Below are 17,858 nucleotides of genomic sequence, written 5' to 3'. Positions count from 1 at the left end.
TACAGATAAAATCCCAGATTTCCGACCTTGCTTCTATTTCCTAGCAGTTAACTCCTTCCTCAACAGCAAAACTGGGATGATAATACCTGCCTGGAAAAGCTGTTGTGATTTTTAAAAATATACGTTAGGGATAATACTGTACAGCGTCTGATACACAGTAGGCTCTCAGTAAACATTATTCTGCGCGTATACAGCAATGATACGTATATACATGGGGCCGTTGAAGAGGTTCTAAACGAACCGGACCTGGAGGGCCAGTCATGCCCCGGGGCTCAGCCTTCGACCCTCAAGTCTCTCAGGCTTTGGATCAGTGAGGCAGCAGCGCAGCTCTCGAACCCTGGAGTCAAGGAAAAGTTCCGCACCTCAGGGCCGACAGGAAAACAACGAGGGGGACCAAGGGGCGTGCCAAAACCGCCCTATCCCGCATAGAGCGATGCTGCGTAACCGAGCGGGCTGAGAACCCCCCAAACAAGCTGCGGTGAAGAGAAAGCCGCAGCCGCCCTCCTGTGAGCCGAGACTAGAGAACAATGAGTTCAAGCCCTGCACGCGGAGGCTCGTGGTGCCACGCCCGGGGGCGGGCCCAACTCGCGGCCTGACGGGAAACGTAGTGTCTAAAGCTGTGCCAGTGCAGCCCAGTTGCTCGCCGGCCCGGGCTCCGCGTAACTACAAGTCCCAGCAAGCCCCGCGAGGCCTTGATCAGCCGCTTTTCGCCGGGAAGGGAGAGGGGCGAACATGGCTGAAGGCAGCAGCGGCGGCTCAACGTGCGGCGGCGGGGAGGGCGGCAGGCAGAACCCGGTTCCCAGCAGTGGCGGCTGCAACTTCCCAGAGTACGAGCTTCCTGAGTCGAATACGCGCGTTTTCCATGTGGCCGCTTTCGGGGAGTTGTGGCTTGGCCGGCTGCGCGGGGAAGGGGACTTGTCGCTGAAGGAGCCGCCGGCACCGGCGCTGCCCGGGGGCCGAGGGGTTGCAGACTCCGGCCGGGAGGATGAGGCCGTGGCCCGGGATCTGGGCTGCAGCCTGGAAGCGGCAGCCGAGCTGAGGGCGGTGTGCGGGTGAGTGCGGGGCCGAGGGTCTCTTGCGGCTTGGAGTCAACCCGGGTGCAGCCTTGCTCCTGCGCGCCCCTGGGCCTCATCATGGGGGTGGGCCTGTGGTTTACTCCCCGGGGTAGAAGGGCCGCCCTATCAAAGCTTTCCCGGAACAACGGGAGAAGTCCCGTGATGGGATGCACAATTTCTGCTAGTGGGATTGAAGGGACGAGAGAGCCGCATGAAAGATTAATTTTTCTATTCACTAGTTTTTAAAGTGCTTATTAATGTAGGAAAGCAATCAGAGTAACAGCGACGTGTATGTCTTTGACAAGACACTTTGACGACGGAGGAACCTTAGTTTATGATGAGGCTGGAAGGATATTTAACCACAGCAGTGTCAAAACCTTGATTATCTCTGGTCTCTTTTGGGGACCTCCTGGGTATACTGTTATTGAGATATTCCTCAAAGTGATTTATTTTAAATGAAAATATTAAAATAACGATCTATTTCTCCATTTAACAGTATTGGCCGCCTTCAACCAGGCATATATCCCTTTCTTTATAGAACACTGGCACAGAATTCGCCTTTAATTCTGGTTATCTGATTGCTTAATTATTCAGTGATGTATTTAGGACACAACTCCTGCTTGCTAAGGACAGGATGCGGTGATTACTTTCTTTGTTTTTGTTTTAGTCTTGATAAACTGAAGTGCCTTGAGGAAGGGGAGGATCCAGAAGTCATCCCAGAAAATACTGACCTAGTGACTTTGGGGTATGGAGGACTTTGCTTTTGTTACTTATTTAAATATTTTTTTCAACATTATATTATTCGAAAGTTGAGAGTATGGTATTGTTATCCCACCTCCTAAATTCAACCATTGTTGACATGTGGCCGTATTGGCTTTAGCTGTATGTGTTTGAGATCCCTCGTGTGTGTCTTTTTCTATGGCTGAACTATTCAGTAAGTTGCAGACATCATGATAATTTACCGCTAAGTACATCAGTGTATAGCTTCTAAAAGTATGATCCTACTACTTAATCAGAGTGGTATTATTATACCTAAGAAAATTAACAGTAACAGCATTATCTCTAATATCCAGTCCATATTCAAATTTGTGTTTATTTTATTTTTTTTTTATAAATTTATTATTTATTTTATTTATGGCTGCATTGGGTCTTCGTTGCTGTGCACGGGCTTCCCCTAGTTGCGGCGAGCAGGGGCTACTCTTCGTTGAAGTGTGCAGGCTTCTTATTGCGGTGGCTTCTCTTGTTGCAGAGCATGGGCTCTAGGCACATGGTCTTCAGTAGTTGCGGCGCGCGGGCTCTAGAGCACAGACTCAGTAGTTGTGGCGCACGGGCCCAGGTGCCCCGAGGCATGTGGGATCTTCCCGGACCAGGGCTCGAACCCGTGTCCCCTGCATTGGCAGGCGGACTCCCAACCACTGCGCCACCAGGGAAGTCCCTCAAATTTGTGTTTATTTTTAAGTGTTTACAAAGGTACAGTTAATCTGCTTAGATTTTGGGGTGGCAAGCTAAATACTCTGATAGTGTGGTAAAGGACTCATTTTTGAAAATTTTCTGTCAGATCCATACTTTTGTAAAATAGGATAAAAATGAATTACTAGAAAAATGAAATTAAAAGACAAACATAATAAAACTCCAAGTTTTTTATCATTAAATTCAACAGTAATATTACTGTCACATAGGTGTGAACATTTCTAAATGCTTACTCTCATTGTCTGTACTGATTGGATAACAAATAGCTCATAGATCAATTCCGGTCTGCCAACCACATTTTGAGAAAGGCTGCTCTATGGTAATACTATTATAGAGAAACTGCATGTAATAGTGAAATTTGTAATTTCCAGTTTGTAGCCCGTTTACTTTGCACCATCTCAGCTATGTTGTCATACTTTATCCTACCCTTTCTATTTAGGCAGGTGTTTCGACCCTACCTTGTTGTTGGCTTATTTTTGTAATTGCCGAATCTGTTTCTCTTATCCCTGTTGCTAACGCTTACATTAACAACACTTGGAGCACTATAAAAGGTTCCTGTCTTTCCTAGGTCCTGTGTTTTCTCCTGACTTATCCATCCTGCTATCACCTCAGCATGCTTATTTGCTGAGAAATCGTCAATGGCTCAACTTCTCCTCTATGGGCAAATTTCAGATTTTTTTACTTAGACATTTGAAACCTTCCACATAGCCCAGATCTGCCTTTCTTGACTTGTTTTCAACCATTTTCTCTTTCAGTGCCTCAGGATGCACATGGCCCCTCTCCCAACTGAACCCTAACCTAACCAGTCTTTGAGTCCCTAACATTCATTTCCACATCTCTACAACCCATCTATCTCCCTTTGGAAATAGATACACTTGTAATGTCTAGAATTCTTCTAACACTTCTAAAGTCTTTGAAGGTTCATTGAGAGTCCAAGCTCCTTCATCTGTGAATTGCGCTTAAGCCTGTCGGACTGCTTTACTCCATTTGGTACCCTTTAACTATTGTTGATAGATTATTTGGATTTTTTTCTAAAATGCACATCTGATTGTCTCACTCTCTTACATAAAATCTTTCAGTGGTTCTTAGGCATAGTCCTGAGTTCTTAAATGGATCACAAGGTTCTCTATAGAATGGATCTTGCTGGTCTTTTCGGCCCTACATCACTGCAGTGCTCCAGCCATGTTACACTGTTTTTCAGTTCCTAGAATGTGCTCTCTCATCCTAGGCCTTTGCCTAGAACACTCACACTTCCTTATCCCCCGGTCTGGCTGACTTCTACTCATCTTTCAAGTTTTAGCTGAAGGACTAAGAACTCCATCTAGCTCCCCTTTTATGCTCGTGTAGCCGGTGATACTTCTCTAATTGAAATACTCTTCACACTTATACTGTACTTATTTAATTTTCTGTTTTCTAGCTAGACTTAAAAGTTCCATAAGCTGTGTCTATCACACCCACTGCCATGTCCCTCATTCCTAGAATTTTGGCATATAATAATAGGGAGTCAGTAGATACTTGTAGATGAGTGGAATAAATGAAACTTGCATAAACCTAAGGAAGCGATTTTTTTAGAGATTGGCTAAAAGAAGAAAGTTGATATTTATAAAGCAGACTTTTTTTTTCTATAGTTAATTACATGCTAATTGGCTTATAATGATGTTATTGAGCTATGTGAAATAGTAATTTTCAGACTGCTTTACACAGTGCTTCCCCTGGCTATTTTCTGTTACTAGATCAACTGGATCTCCTTGGTTGTCTTCTAGTCCCTTCCATAGGAAATGTGAGTAGAATTATATGTATAGTCTAATGTAAAAGGAGTTAGTGCAGCATTCCTTAGCTGGGATTATTTTGATGTACTTTAAAACTATTATATTTAAAATAAGACTAATCTTAATCTTAACAGTACCACAAGTGAATTAGGCTTGTGCCAAAAGCCAAAAATCTGTCTCTCTCTGCTTTCTCTTTCACTAAACCTTCCTTTCTTTTCCCTACCAATAACTTAAAAATGTAAAGTAAAAACAAAACCTAAGTACATGACCCCTTTATTGTGGCATAAAATACATTTCTAGCACTTCTTTTCTCCAAAGGTTAAGCAACATTGTTTTTAGTACAATAGCTTGTAGATAGAATATTTAAGAGTATAATCTAAGAAAAATTTCCAGAATGGGGAAGAAAACCTGAACAAATTAAAAGGGCTCACTGGTTACCTGGGAAAATTAACTCAGAATTATCAACTCTGAGATGTATCCTAGTAAAACAATTATATTTCAGAGAGAAAATGGGTAACAAGGGGCATTAAAAAATATATAAATGCAAAGGTAACCACTGGAACAAAAATGCAAATACCAAACCTCCCTCTGCAATTTCTAAAAAATAGACAAGCAGAAAGACATGTCTCATAATGAAAAAAACAGCTAATATAACAAAATACACACAATTAGAAAATGTAATAGAATTGAGGCCAAAGGCATCAGTTTTTCTGCAGTCTCATAAAAGGGTTTAGATTAGGCTCACAAAACGAAAACCTTGCAGAGACAACAGACACATCTAAAATAAAGTAATTCAGAGAGGTTAAAAATAAATGGTGGGACAAAAGTATACCAGATAAATGGAAAGAAAAATTGAGCAGCTGTAATGGTCCTGATAACAGACTAATAAAATTCAAGTCCCCAAACATTAAATATGACAAAGGACACATTTTAGTGCTAAAGGCCACAAACCACAGTTAAGATAGAATACTTATAAATACCCCAAAGAATATAGCAGCCAACTTTATAAAACAAAACTATAGGGGATCCAAGGAAACATAGCTAGAAACATACTAACAATAGGGCACTTTAATATACCAATCTCAGCACAAGACAGATCAACTGGCTAAAAAAAGTGAGGAGGTAAGAGCTCTAAACAACATAATCAGTAGGATATGTCTTATGGAGATACATATATATACATAAAATTTATAACCCTGTGTTAGAGACTGTGTGGCACATTCACAAAAGTTGGTTATAAGGTCACAGAGGAAACATAACATCCATTGAGTAGAGATAAAACAAACAGCACTCTCTGATCACAACATAATAAAACTAGAATTTACTAACAAAAACAAAAATCAGGCCATTCTAACATGGAACTGTTCTAACAGGCCTACTGTTACAACATGGTAAAATATATATACCTTAGTTGTAAAGCTAGTATCTTATTTAATAGGGAAGCAGTACATATATTTCTGCTAAGATCTGGAATAAGCAAGCATGCCTAGTATCTCACTGCTTTGCAGCATTGTATTACAGGATTAGCCATGCAGTTTGACAAGAGGAATCAAGTAGAAGCATAAGGGTAGATAAAGAAGAAAAACTAGCTCTATTTGTGAATGATTTAATGGTATTACCTGGAAAAGAAATCAATGCTAAAACAGACAAAAACCAAAAAAGAATTTAGTGTAAGAGCAGGATACAAAATTGATAAATAAAAAAATGGCCTTCGTAGATACAAACAGTAAACAATTAGAGGACATAATGGAGGAAAATCCCATTTACAATAGTCAAAAAGGTTAAATACTTAAGAATAAATTTAACAAGAAATGTGTAAAACTGAGGTAAGGGAAAATTTTAAACCCTCCTGAAAGACTCAGAAAAGATCTTGAAAACATTGAAAGATATCCTGTGTTCTTGAATAGGAATACTAAGCATTATAATGTTGTTAGTTCTTTCTAAGTTAATTTACAGATTAAGTGCAATCCCAATAAAAATGCTAAAAGTATTGGTTATTTTATGGAGTTAGACAGTTGATAATAAAGTTCATATGGAATATATTCAAGAGTAACTAGGGGGCTTCCCTGGTTGCGAAGTGGTTGAGTGTCCTCCTGCCGATGCAGGGGACACGGGTTCGTGCCCCGGTCCGGGAAGATCCCACATGCCGCGGTGCGGCTAGGCCCGTAAGCCATGGCCGCTGAGCCTGCGCGTCCGGAGCCTGTGCTCCGCAACAGGAGAGGCCACAACGGTGAGAGGCCCGCATACCACAAAAAAAAAAAAAAAAAAAAAAAGAGTAACTAGGAAAAAACTGGGTGAGGAAGAGAAAACTGTGAGTGCCTGGTAATTTTACCATATATTAAAATATACTACAAAGCCTTTATAATTAAAACAGTGGGTACTAGCTCATGAATAGACAGACCAGTGGAATAGAAGAGAAAGTCCAGTTAGATTCAAATGCATATGGAAATTTAGTATGACGCTATTCACAAGAATAAACTCCAGAGGGAGTGGGATCAAAATGCAGAAAATGAAACATACCTACCTTGGTGTAGTGAAAGGCTTTCTAACTGATTTAAATCCAGAGGTAATAAAAGGAAAAGATTGATAAAATGGACTACATATAAAAATTTAAAATTTTGCATGACAAAAAACACCATAAACAAAGTCAAAAGACAGCTGCCAGACTTGGAGAAAATATAACATATACACAAAGAGCCGGTAACCCAAATATATAATACCTTAAAAGTTGAGGGACAAAGACCAAAAACCCAAAGGGAAAATGGGGAAAAGATATGAACCAATAACTCACACACAAAAGAGATATAAAAATGACTCACAAACATGAAGAAATGTTCATGCAGATTCATTATTAGAGAAATGCAAGTTAAAGTGACAGATACCTTTTTTCTCCTATCAGACTGGCACAAATTTTAAAATATACATTCTTTTGATGAGTCTGAGGGAAGCAGGCATTTTCAGACATTCCTGATGGAAATGTAAATTGATAGCAGCCCTCCTCTAGGGAAATTCGGTAATGCCCAACACAAAATTACATAGGCACTTAGCAGTCCCACTTCTAGCAATCTCTACTGAAGATATACCTCCAACAATATGAAAATTTATTATGCATAAGGTTATTCGTTGCAGCATTGTTTGTAATAGCAAATATTTGAAATATCCTAAATATACATACATAGGAGAGTGTTGAAGAAATTATAGGACATCCACACAGTGCAGTATTGTGTAGCTGTGCTCAAGGATAAGGAAGGATGAACCAATAGATTTCTAGGAAATACTGTTACGTGACAAAAGCAAAGCCCAGAAGCATACGTTACCCTGCTTGTAAAAACGAAGTTTCATTGGGTATCAGTTTATTGGTTCTCATCTAAAAGTGTACCCTTTTTGCCTGCTCTGTAAAAATGAGTCTCAGCTCTTTAAATATTTTTCCTTTCCCAACTGGCACAGTATTAAGCTTTGTCAGTCAAGGGCACAGGAGAGACTTTGCATGAGGAAGGAGTTCTGCTTCTTGGTGCCATGTGCTGGCTCAGCAGGGTCCTGCAGCACACACAGCTTCCCCAGCATCCAGCTCCCGCAGTACCCGGCAGTCAGTAGCACAGAGCTTTCCCTGCTGCTCCACTCCCCTTGAAACCTCCCTGGAAAAACTTTTCCTGTCACCCTTGAGGGCAGATTTCCGGCAGGTTCCACTGATGCACCCTAGCAACTTCTCTGCCATTCAGCAAGTCACAGCCATTCCCTCTCCAATAAGGTCTGGCTCTCAGTCCTGGGGGAAGAAAAGGGAGCCTTCCTTGGGTATTCTTTCTCAGCACAAGGGGTAGGGTTCCTTGTATGCTATTCCTTTGTTCTCTAGCGTTCTCTACTTCTTACTTGCCAGTCTCTCATTACTCCAGTCCTCTGTTAAAAGTTAATAATTCTTTAGATTAAACTTTGTTCAAATTACTGTTTAGTTTTTTTCTCCTAATTGAACTCAGACTGACACAAAAAGGAATATAAGAAAATACATAGGTATCTGTGTATTTGAACAAAAGAAATGGAGAGGGTAAACCAGAACTGTAGAGATTGGTGGCCTGCGGTGGGTGGGTAGGACAGGGGTGGAAAGAAAGGAAATAGGTACAGGTTAGTGGTCGGGACAAAGAGGGAATGATACTTCTGAATATGTATACCTTTTATAACTCTTAGAATCATGGTAGTGTTTCACGTATCTTTTACACAACCCAAAAGTAATCAGACAATTAAAACCAGCCAAGATGTAGGGGGAGACCCAAAATAGAATGTGAAACTAACAAATGAGTCTAATTGTGTTACAAATGAATAGCATCACAACACTGAAGAGAATTAGTAAGAAAGATCTAATCTGATTCTGTATAAAAGTGTACTTGGATTCAGTGTTGTAAGGCTGAAGACAAAAAGAACTATTAATTTTTAGTGTTTTTCACAGGGGTGTAGGTTAGCAATTCTGAAACCATGTTTTTTAAAGAACTGAATGTGTAAGTGAATAGATTATAGATAAAGGGAGCTGGGTTTCCTGTGGAGAAAAGTTATAAACAAGGAAAGGCTGAAGGCTAAAATGAATCCTGATTTTAGTTTGGGATTAGAAGTATTAGTATAAACTCAATGGCTTTAAAAATATATAACAGAGTATTGGGTTAAATAAACTACATTATTGAAGTTAAAAAATATATAAACAGAAAAATACAGAAACACAGATATTTGTACATGTGTGGTTTAGTATATATATGTATGTTTCGTACCTCTCTCTGCTGAGAGTCCTGGAAGCAGTGACTGCAGTAACAATGAGAACACCTCATGCTCAGGTACAGGTGTCTAAACCTCTCTCCAGTGAAGGAACTAGGGCTCCTAGAAGTGGTTGATTCCAGGGCTGAGACACGAAAATACAGGGTGAGCCTTGAGCATCTTCTGTGGTGCCAGAAAGCAAGGAAATACTTAACAAGAAAAAAAAAAAAAAGATGGCTTGTTGAAAGAACAGAGCCAAATTGAAGGAGCTCCTAGTGGCCAAAACTAGAATAATTTGAGCAACAGAATAACAGTAGTATTAGATTTTAACCTATAGAATAAAGTAAATATTTATGAGTTCATACTAAAAATATAAATAACCAAATAACTAAATAGGAAGAAAGAGGCAGGTCTTCCTCATAATACCACTGAATAAATGTTAAAGGAGGAAAATAGAGAATCACTGTTAGGTATAAACCACAGTAATAAGTGTTGTAGACAAAATCTACTGGTGAGTGCTAAAATTCCTGGATGAAAGTTTGAGGAGAAACAAGATTTGCATAGTCTCAAAGTATCTCCCCGCAAACACTTATCAGGGACAAAGGAAAAGAAAATATCTTTCTAGTGTAGGAACCTGGCAGACAGGAGCTTAACCAAGGTAAATATCTACAGGAATAAGACATACTAATATTAACATTATGAACGTCAGGATGATACAGTGAGAAGGAAAACATTCTTGTATTCTTGTTAAAAGTTTATAAGCTTACTCCAATTATGAGGCAACAGCAATTAAACCCAAATTGAAGGACTTTCTATAAAAACACTGATTAGGGCTCTTTGAAAGTGTCAAGGTCATGAAAGACAGAGACGGAGGAACTGTAGAAGACTGGAGGGGAAAGGAGAAATAAGAAATGCAATGTGGTGTCTGAATAGGATCCTGGGACAAAAAAGGCAGTAAAGTTAAAAATTTGTGAAATTCAAAAAAGTTCTTTAGTTAATAATACTGTATTAATGTTAATTTCCTGGTCTTGATAATTATTCTATGAACATGTAGGATGTTAACAGGGAAAGCCAGGTAAGAGATATAAGGGAATTCTTTGTACTATTTTTGCAGCCTTTCTTCAAGTCTAAAATTAGTTCAGAATAAAAAGCTAAATATTAAAGATATTTTTGAAGCCCCAGTAAAGAATGTTGAAGTTTGATTTTTCTTGTTACAGGGTTAGAAAGAGACTTCTGGAACACCGGGAAGAAACCATAACGATAGACCGGGTCTGCAGACAAGAAACATTTGCTTATGAGATGGTAAAAAGTCTTATCTTTTCCACCTCTTCCCATGAAACAAACTCTCATTGATGTTAGTGATGACTGTATGGGGGCTTTATATTGGATGTGCTTAGTTGGAAACAAATTAGAGAAACTTCACTGGGACTGGGAACTAGTAGGAGAAAAAGACCGATAAAATTCAAGTGATGGGGAATTCCCTGGCAGTCCAATGGTTAGGACTCCACTTTCACTGCCAAGGGCGCAGAATTGATCCCTGGTCAGGGAACTAAGATCTTGCAAGCCATGCAGTGCAGCCAAAAAAAAAAACAAAAAAAATTCAAGTGATGGCACATTTTCCTGTCAGATCTTGGCCTTTATTTTTGCTTTTACTTTGGTCTTGCCCTCTGTATTAGGCTAATTTCATGCCTTTCACCACCCTCTTTCTGATATTTTTGTTCTGCTCCTGATTTTGGTTTAACTATATTCTTTTCTAATCCATTATTTCTTAGCTAAAACCCTCAGAATAATTTAAGATGGTGAATAATGAGGAATTAAGTGTTAGTAGACATGATAGGTTCATTCAGTACATGTTCTTGACAACTTATTACGAGCCAAATGCTGTTTTAGGCACTTAATAGTGCAGAAGGGCACCTGTTTTCTCTCACACTCCTTTTTATAATCGTGGTAAATTTTACATAACATAAAATTTAACATTTTAACCATTTTAAATGTTCATTTAAGTGGCATTAAGTACATTCACAATGCTGTGTAAGTATCACCACTATTTTCTGAACTTTTTCATCATCCCAAACAGAAATTCTATACCCATTAACACCAACTCCCCATTCTCCCTTCCCCCAGCCCCTGGTAACCTCTGTTCTACTTTCCATTTCTGTGGATTTGCCTATTATAAATATTTCATATAAGTAGAATCATGCAGTATATGTTCTTTTGTATCTGGTCTATTTTACTTACTATAATGTTTTAATGGTTCCTCCATGCTGTAGCATGCATGAAAACTTCATTCCTTTTCATGGCTGAGTAATATTCCATTGTATGGATATACCACATTTTGTTTATTCATTCATCTGTTGTTGGACATTTGGGTAATTGCTGCCTTTTGGCTATCGTAAATAATGCTATAATGAACATTAGTGTTCAAGTATCTGTTTGAGTCCATTTTAAGCTCTTTTCAGTATATACCAAGGAGTGGAATTGCTTGGTCATATGGTAATTCTAGCTTTAACATTTTGAGGAACTACGAAACTGTTTTCCACAGGGGTTGAATTATTTTATATTCCCACCAGCAATGCAGGAGTGTTTCAGTTTCTCCACATTCTTGTCAACATTTGTTATTTTCTAGGCTTTGATAATAGCCATCTTAATGGGTGTGAAGTGGTATTCATTATGGTTTTGATTTGCATTTTCCTAATGATTATTGATGTTGGACATCTTTTCATGTGCTTTTTGGCCATTCGTATATTTTCTTTGGAGAAAGTTCTATTAAAGTCCTTTGAGTCCTTTGCCAGTATTTAAATTGGCTTGTCTCTTTGTTTTTGAGTTGTGAGTTCTTTGTATGTTCTGGATACTAGATGCTTACCATATATATAACTTTAAAATATTTTCTTCCATTTTGTGGATTGTCTTTTTACTCTCTTGATAGAGTCCTTTGATATACAAAAGTTTTAAAATTTGATAAAATACAATTTATCTGTTTTTTTTCTTCCATTATTTGTGCTTTTGGTGTCATACTTAAGAAACAATCGCCAAATCCAACGTCATGAAGATTTTTTATTTGACCTTGTTTTCTATAAGAGTTTAATAGTTTTAGCTCTTAAGTTGTTGATCCATTTTTAGTTAATTTTTATGTATGGTATAGGGTAAAGGTTCAACTTCATTCTTCTGCATGGGGATATTCAGTTTTCCCAGCACAAAAGACTGTCCTTTCCCTATTGAATGGTTTTGGTACCTTTGTTAAAAGTCAGTTGACCAAATAAGGTTTATTTCTGAGTTCTCTATTCTGTTTCATTGGTCTGTATGTCTGTCCATATCCTGGTACCACATTGTTTTGATTACTGTGGCTTTGTGGTCATTTTTGAAATTTGGAAATGTTAGTCTTCCAGTTTTGTTCTTTTTCAAAATTGTTTTCATTATTCATGGTCCGTTGAAATTCCATACGAATTTTAGGATGAGTTTTTCTATTTCTGTAATAAGAACAAAAAAAGCATTGAGATTTTGATAGGGGTTGCATCAAATCTTTATATTGTTTTGGGTAGCATTGTTATCTTAACGATATTGTCTTCCAGTCCATGAACAAAAGATGTTTTCCAGTTTGTTTAGGTTGTCTTTAATTTTGTTTGGCAACATTTTGTAGTTTTTTTGTATGTACAAGTCTTTCATCTCCTTTGTTGCATTGTTTATTAAGTATTTTCTTTCTTTCCTTGCTATTTTTTTTTTTTTGCGGTATGCGGGCCTCTCACTGTTGTGGCCTCTCCCGTTGCGGAGCACAGGCTCTGGATGCGCAGCCTCAGCAGCCATGGCTCACGGGCCCAGCTGCTCCGCGGCATGTGGGATCTTCCTGGACCAGGCCACGAACCCGTGTCCCCTGCATCGGCAGGTGAACTCTCAACCACTGCGCCACCAGGGAAGCCCTTCCTTGCTATTTTAAATGGAATTGTTTTCTTAATATTCTTTTCAAATTGTTCATTGCTATTGTATAGAAATACAACTGATTATTTTTTTTTTTTTGTGGTACGCGGGCCTCTCACTGTTGTGGCCTCTCCCGTTGCGGAGCACAGGCTCCGGACGCGCAGCCTCAGCAGCCATGGCTCACGGGCCCAGCTGCTCCGCGGCATGTGGGAATCTTCCCGGACCAGGGCACGAACCTGTGTCCCCTGCATTGGCAGGCGGACAATGAACCACTGCGCCACCAGGGAAGCCCAATACAACTGATATTTGTGTTGGTTTTGTATCCTGCAACTTTGCTAAATTTATTAGCTCTAACAGGATTTTTGTGTGTATGTGAGTTCTTTAGGATTTTTTATGTCGAAGATCATGCATGTCATCGGCAGAGATAACTTTATTCTTTTCCAATTTGGTTGCTCACTTGACCTGTTTTCCTTCCTTCCTCCATCCCTCCCTCTATCCCTTCCTCTCTCCCTCCCTCCCTTCCTTCCTTCCTTTTCCCTCTAATTTCTCTGGCTAGAATTTCTCTAGTACTTTGTTGAATAGAAGTGGCAGAAGTGTACATCCTTATCAATCTTTAACTATTGAGTGTTAGTTTAGCTGTGGGTTTTCCATATATGACATTTATCATATGGAGTAAGTTCCCTTCGATTCCTGTTTTATTTAATGTTTTTATCATTATTTAATGTTTTAAGAAAGGGTATTATTTAGTGTTTTAAAAAATTATTTAACATTATTTAATGTTTTAAGAAAGGGTATTGGATTTTGTCAAATGTTTTTTCTGCATCAATTGAGATGATGTGTTTTTTTCATCATTCTATTAGTGTGGTATATTGCATTGATTTGCATTTGTTGAACTACCCTTGCATCCTGAGGATGAATCCCCCTTGGTTGTGATATGTGATCCCTTTTATATGCTGTTGAACTTGTTTTACTAGTATTTTGTTGAGAATTTTTATATTTATACTTATAAGGGATGTTGGCCTGTAGTTTTCTCATAGTGTCTTTGTTTGACTTCGGTATCAGAGTATGCTGATCTCATAGAATGAATTAGGAAGTATTCCCTCCTCTTCAGATTTTTTGGAGGACTTCAGGAAGTATTGATAAATTCACCAGTGAAGCCATCTGGTGCTGGGCTTTTCTTTGTTAGGAGGTTTTTAATTTCTGATTTAATTTTCTTACTTGTTACAGGTCTATTCATATTTTCCCTTTCTTCTTGAGTTAGTTTTGATTATTTCCTTCCTTCTGCTAGCTTTGGGTTTAGTTTTCTTTTTCTGGTTCCTCAGGTTATTGGTTTGAGATTGTTCTTTTCTAATGTAGATGTTTAGAGCTGTAAGTTTCCCTCTTTGTACTCCTTTTGCTGCATCCCGTAAGTTTCTTATGTTGTGTTTTCGTTTTCATTTGTTTCAAAGTATTTTGTAATTTCCCTTGTGATTTCTTTCTTGACCCATTGGTGGTTTAAAAGCATGCTGTTTAATTTCTACATGGAATTTTTCAGTTTTCCTCCTGTTACTGATTTCTAGTTTCATTCCCTTGTGATCAAAAATGATACTCTTTAAAAAAATTTATTTATTTTATTTATTTTTGGCTGCATTGGGTCTTCGTTGCTGCATGCGGGCTTTCTCTAGTTGCGGCAAGCTGGGGCTACTCTTTGTTGTGGCGTGCAGGCTTTTCGTTGTGGTGGCTTCTCGTTGCAGAGCACAGTCTCTAGGCCCTTGGGCTTCAGTAGTTGTGGCACATGGGCTCAGTAGTTGTGGCTCGCAGGCTCTAGGGCTCAGGCTCAGTAGTTGTGGCGCATGGGCTTTGTTGCTCCATGGCATGTGGGATCTTCCTGGACCAGGGCTCAAACCTGTGTCCCCTGCATTGGCAGGTGGATTCTTATCCACTGTGCCACCGGGGAGGTCCCAGGAATGATACTTCTAATGATTTTAATTTTTTAAATTTATTAAGACTTGGTGGTCTATCCTAGAGAATGGTCCCTGTGCCCCTGAAAAGAATGTATATTCTGCTATTGTTGGAAGAGTGTTCTATATATGTCTGTTAGTTCTAACTGGATTCTAGTGTTGTTCAAGTCTTCTGTCTCCTTATTAATTTTCCATATGAATGTTCTACTTATTGCTGAGAGTGAGGTATTGAAATCTCCAAGTATTATTGTAGAAACCATCTGTTTTCCCTTCAGTTCTGTCAGTTTTCCTTTATATCTTGTGAAGTTCTACTGTTAGCTGCGTATGTTTATAAATATTGTATCTTGCTGGATTGTATCTTTTATCAATATATAATGCCCTTCTTTGTCTCTTATAACCTTTCTTTGACTTAAAGTCTATTCTGCCTGACAGTAATATAGCCCCCTCAGCTTTCTTTCAGTTAATATTTGTATGGAATATCTTTTTCCATCTTTTACTTTCAGTCTCTTTGTGTCTTCATATCTAAAGTGAGTCTGTTGCAGAGAGTGCATAGATGGATCTAGTTTTATCCAACCTGCCAATCTTCTGCCTTTTTTTTTTTTACATCTTTATTGGAGTATAATTGGTTTACAGTGGTGTGTTAGTTTCTGCTTTATAACAAAGTGAATCAGTTATAGATATACATATGTTCCCAGATCTCTTCCCTCTTGTGTCTCCCTCCCTCCCGCCCCTCTAGGTGGTCACAGAGCACCGAGCTGATCACCCTGTGCTATGTGGCTGCTTCCCACTAGCTATTTATTTTACGTTTGGTAGTGTATATATGTCCATGCCACTCTCTCGCTTTGTCACAGCTTACACTTCCCCCTCCCCATGTCCTCAAGTCCATTCTCTAGTTGGTCTGTGTCTTTATTCCTGTCTTATCCCTAGGTTCTTCATGACTTTTTTCTCTTAAATTCCATATATATGTGTTAGCATACGGTATTTGTCTTTCTCTTTCTGACTTACTTCACTCTGTGTGACAGACTCTAGGTCCATCCACCTCACTAATAAAACCTCAATTTTGTTTCTTTTTATGGCCATTGTATATATGTGCCACATCTTCTTTATCCATTCATCCAATGAGGGACACTTAGGTTGTTTCCATCTCTGGGCTATTGTAAATAGAGCTGCAATGAACATTTTGGTACATGGCTCTTTTTGAACTATGGTTTTCTCAGGGTATATGCCCAGTAGTGGGATTGCTGGGTCATATGGTAGTTCTATTTGTAGTTTTTAAGGAACCTCCATACTGTTCTACTTAGTGGCTGTACCAATTCACATTCCCACCAGCAGTGCAAGAGTGTTCCCTTTTCTCCACACCCTCTCCAGCATTTATTGTTTCTAGATTTTTTGATGATGGCCATTCTGACTGGTGTGAGGCGATATCTCATTGTAGTTTTGATTTGCATTTCTCTAATGATTAATGATGGTGAGCATTCTTTCATGTGTTTGTTGGCAGTCTGAATATCTTCTTTGGAGAAATGTCTGTTTATGTCTTCTGCCCATTTTTGGATGGGGTTGTTTGTTTTTTTGTTATTGAGCTGTATGAGCTGCTTATAAATTTTGGAGATTAATCCTTTGTCAGTCGCTTCATTTGCAAATATTTTCTCTCATTCTGAGGATTGTCTTTTGGTCTTGTTTATGGTTTCCTTTGCTGTGCAAAAGCTTTGAAGTTTCATTAGGTCCCATTTGTTTATTTTTGTTTTTATTTCCATTTCTCTAGGAGGTGGGTCAAAAAGGATCTTGCTGTGATTTATGTCATAGAATGTTCTGCCTATGTTTTCCTCTAAGAGTTTGATAGTGTCTGGCCTTACATTTAGGTCTTTAATCCATTTTGAGCTTATTTTTGTGTATGGTGTTAGGGAGTGATCTAATCTCATACTTTTACATGTACCTGTCCAGTTTTCCCGGCACCACTTATTGAAGAGGCTGTCCTTTCTCCACTGTACATTCCTGCCTCCTTTATCAAAGATAAGATGACCATATGTGCATGGGTTTATCTGGGGGCTTTCTATCCTTTTCCATTGAGCTCTCTTTCTGTTTTTGTGCCACTACCGTACTGTCTTGATTACTGTAGCTTTGTAGTATAGTCTGAAGTCAGGGAGCCTGATTCCTCCAGCTCCGTTTTTAGTTCTCAAGATTGCTTTGGCTATTCGGGGTCTTTTGTGTTTCCATACAAATTGTGAAATTTTTTGTTCTAGTTCTGTGAAAAATGCCATTGGTATTTTGATAGGGATTGCATTGAATCTGTAGATTGCTTTGGGTAGTAGAGTCATTTTCACAATGTTGGTTCTTCTAATCCAAGAACATGGTATATCTCTCCATCTATTTGTATCATCTTTAATTTTTCATCAGTGTCTTATAATTTTCTGCATACAGGTCTTTTGTCTCCTTAGGAAGGTTTATACCTAGATATTTTATTCTTTTTGTTGCAATGGTAAATGGGAGTGTTTCCTTAATTTCACTTTCAGATTTTTCATCATTAGTGTATAGGAATGACAGAGACTTCTGGGCATTAATTTTGTATCCTGCTACTTTACCAGATTCATTGATTAGCTCTAGTAGTTTTCTGGTAGCATCTTTAGGTTTCTCTATGTATAGTATCATGTCATCTGCAAACAGTGACAGCTTTACTTCTTCTTTTCTGATTTGGATTCCTTTTATTTCCTTTTCTTCTCTGATTGCTGTGGCTAAAACTTGCAAAACTATGTTGAATAAGAGTGGTAAAAGTGGACATCCTTGTCTTGTTCCTGATCTTAGTGGAAATGCTTTCAGTTTTTCAACATTGAGGATGATGTTGGATTTGGGTTTGTCATATGTGGCCTTTATTATGTTGAGGAAAGTTCTCTCTATGCCGACTTTTTGGAGGGTTTTTATCATAAATGGGTGTTGAATTTTGTCGAAATCTTTCTCTGCGTCTATTGAGATGACCATATGGT

At 38.8% G+C, this 17,858-nt stretch overlaps 1 protein-coding gene across 4 annotated transcripts in view; it reads left to right on the top strand.

The window, feature by feature from the left end:
• The first annotated feature begins 725 nt into the window (after nucleotides 1–725).
• Nucleotides 726–17,858, top strand: part of SNAPC3 (small nuclear RNA activating complex polypeptide 3) — a 44,709-nt gene continuing 27,576 nt past the window's right edge. For 2 of the 4 annotated variants that reach the window (XM_065879122.1, XM_065879120.1), the window contains exons 1-3: nucleotides 733–1,052; nucleotides 1,723–1,800; nucleotides 10,246–10,330. In XM_065879122.1, coding sequence (XP_065735194.1) covers nucleotides 733–1,052; nucleotides 1,723–1,800; nucleotides 10,246–10,330 — 483 coding nt within the window. Of the gene's footprint in view, nucleotides 1,053–1,722; nucleotides 1,801–10,245; nucleotides 10,331–17,858 lie in introns of all 4 variants that reach the window. The other 2 variants (XM_065879121.1, XM_065879119.1) reach the window with 2 other exon arrangements.

The sequence above is a fragment of the Phocoena phocoena genome, chromosome 6 (genome assembly GCF_963924675.1).
Source record: "Phocoena phocoena chromosome 6, mPhoPho1.1, whole genome shotgun sequence".
Lineage (NCBI taxonomy): Eukaryota > Metazoa > Chordata > Mammalia > Artiodactyla > Phocoenidae > Phocoena > Phocoena phocoena.
The sequence above is the reverse complement of the archived record's forward strand: the minus strand, read 5'-3'. Positions and strand labels throughout refer to the sequence as shown.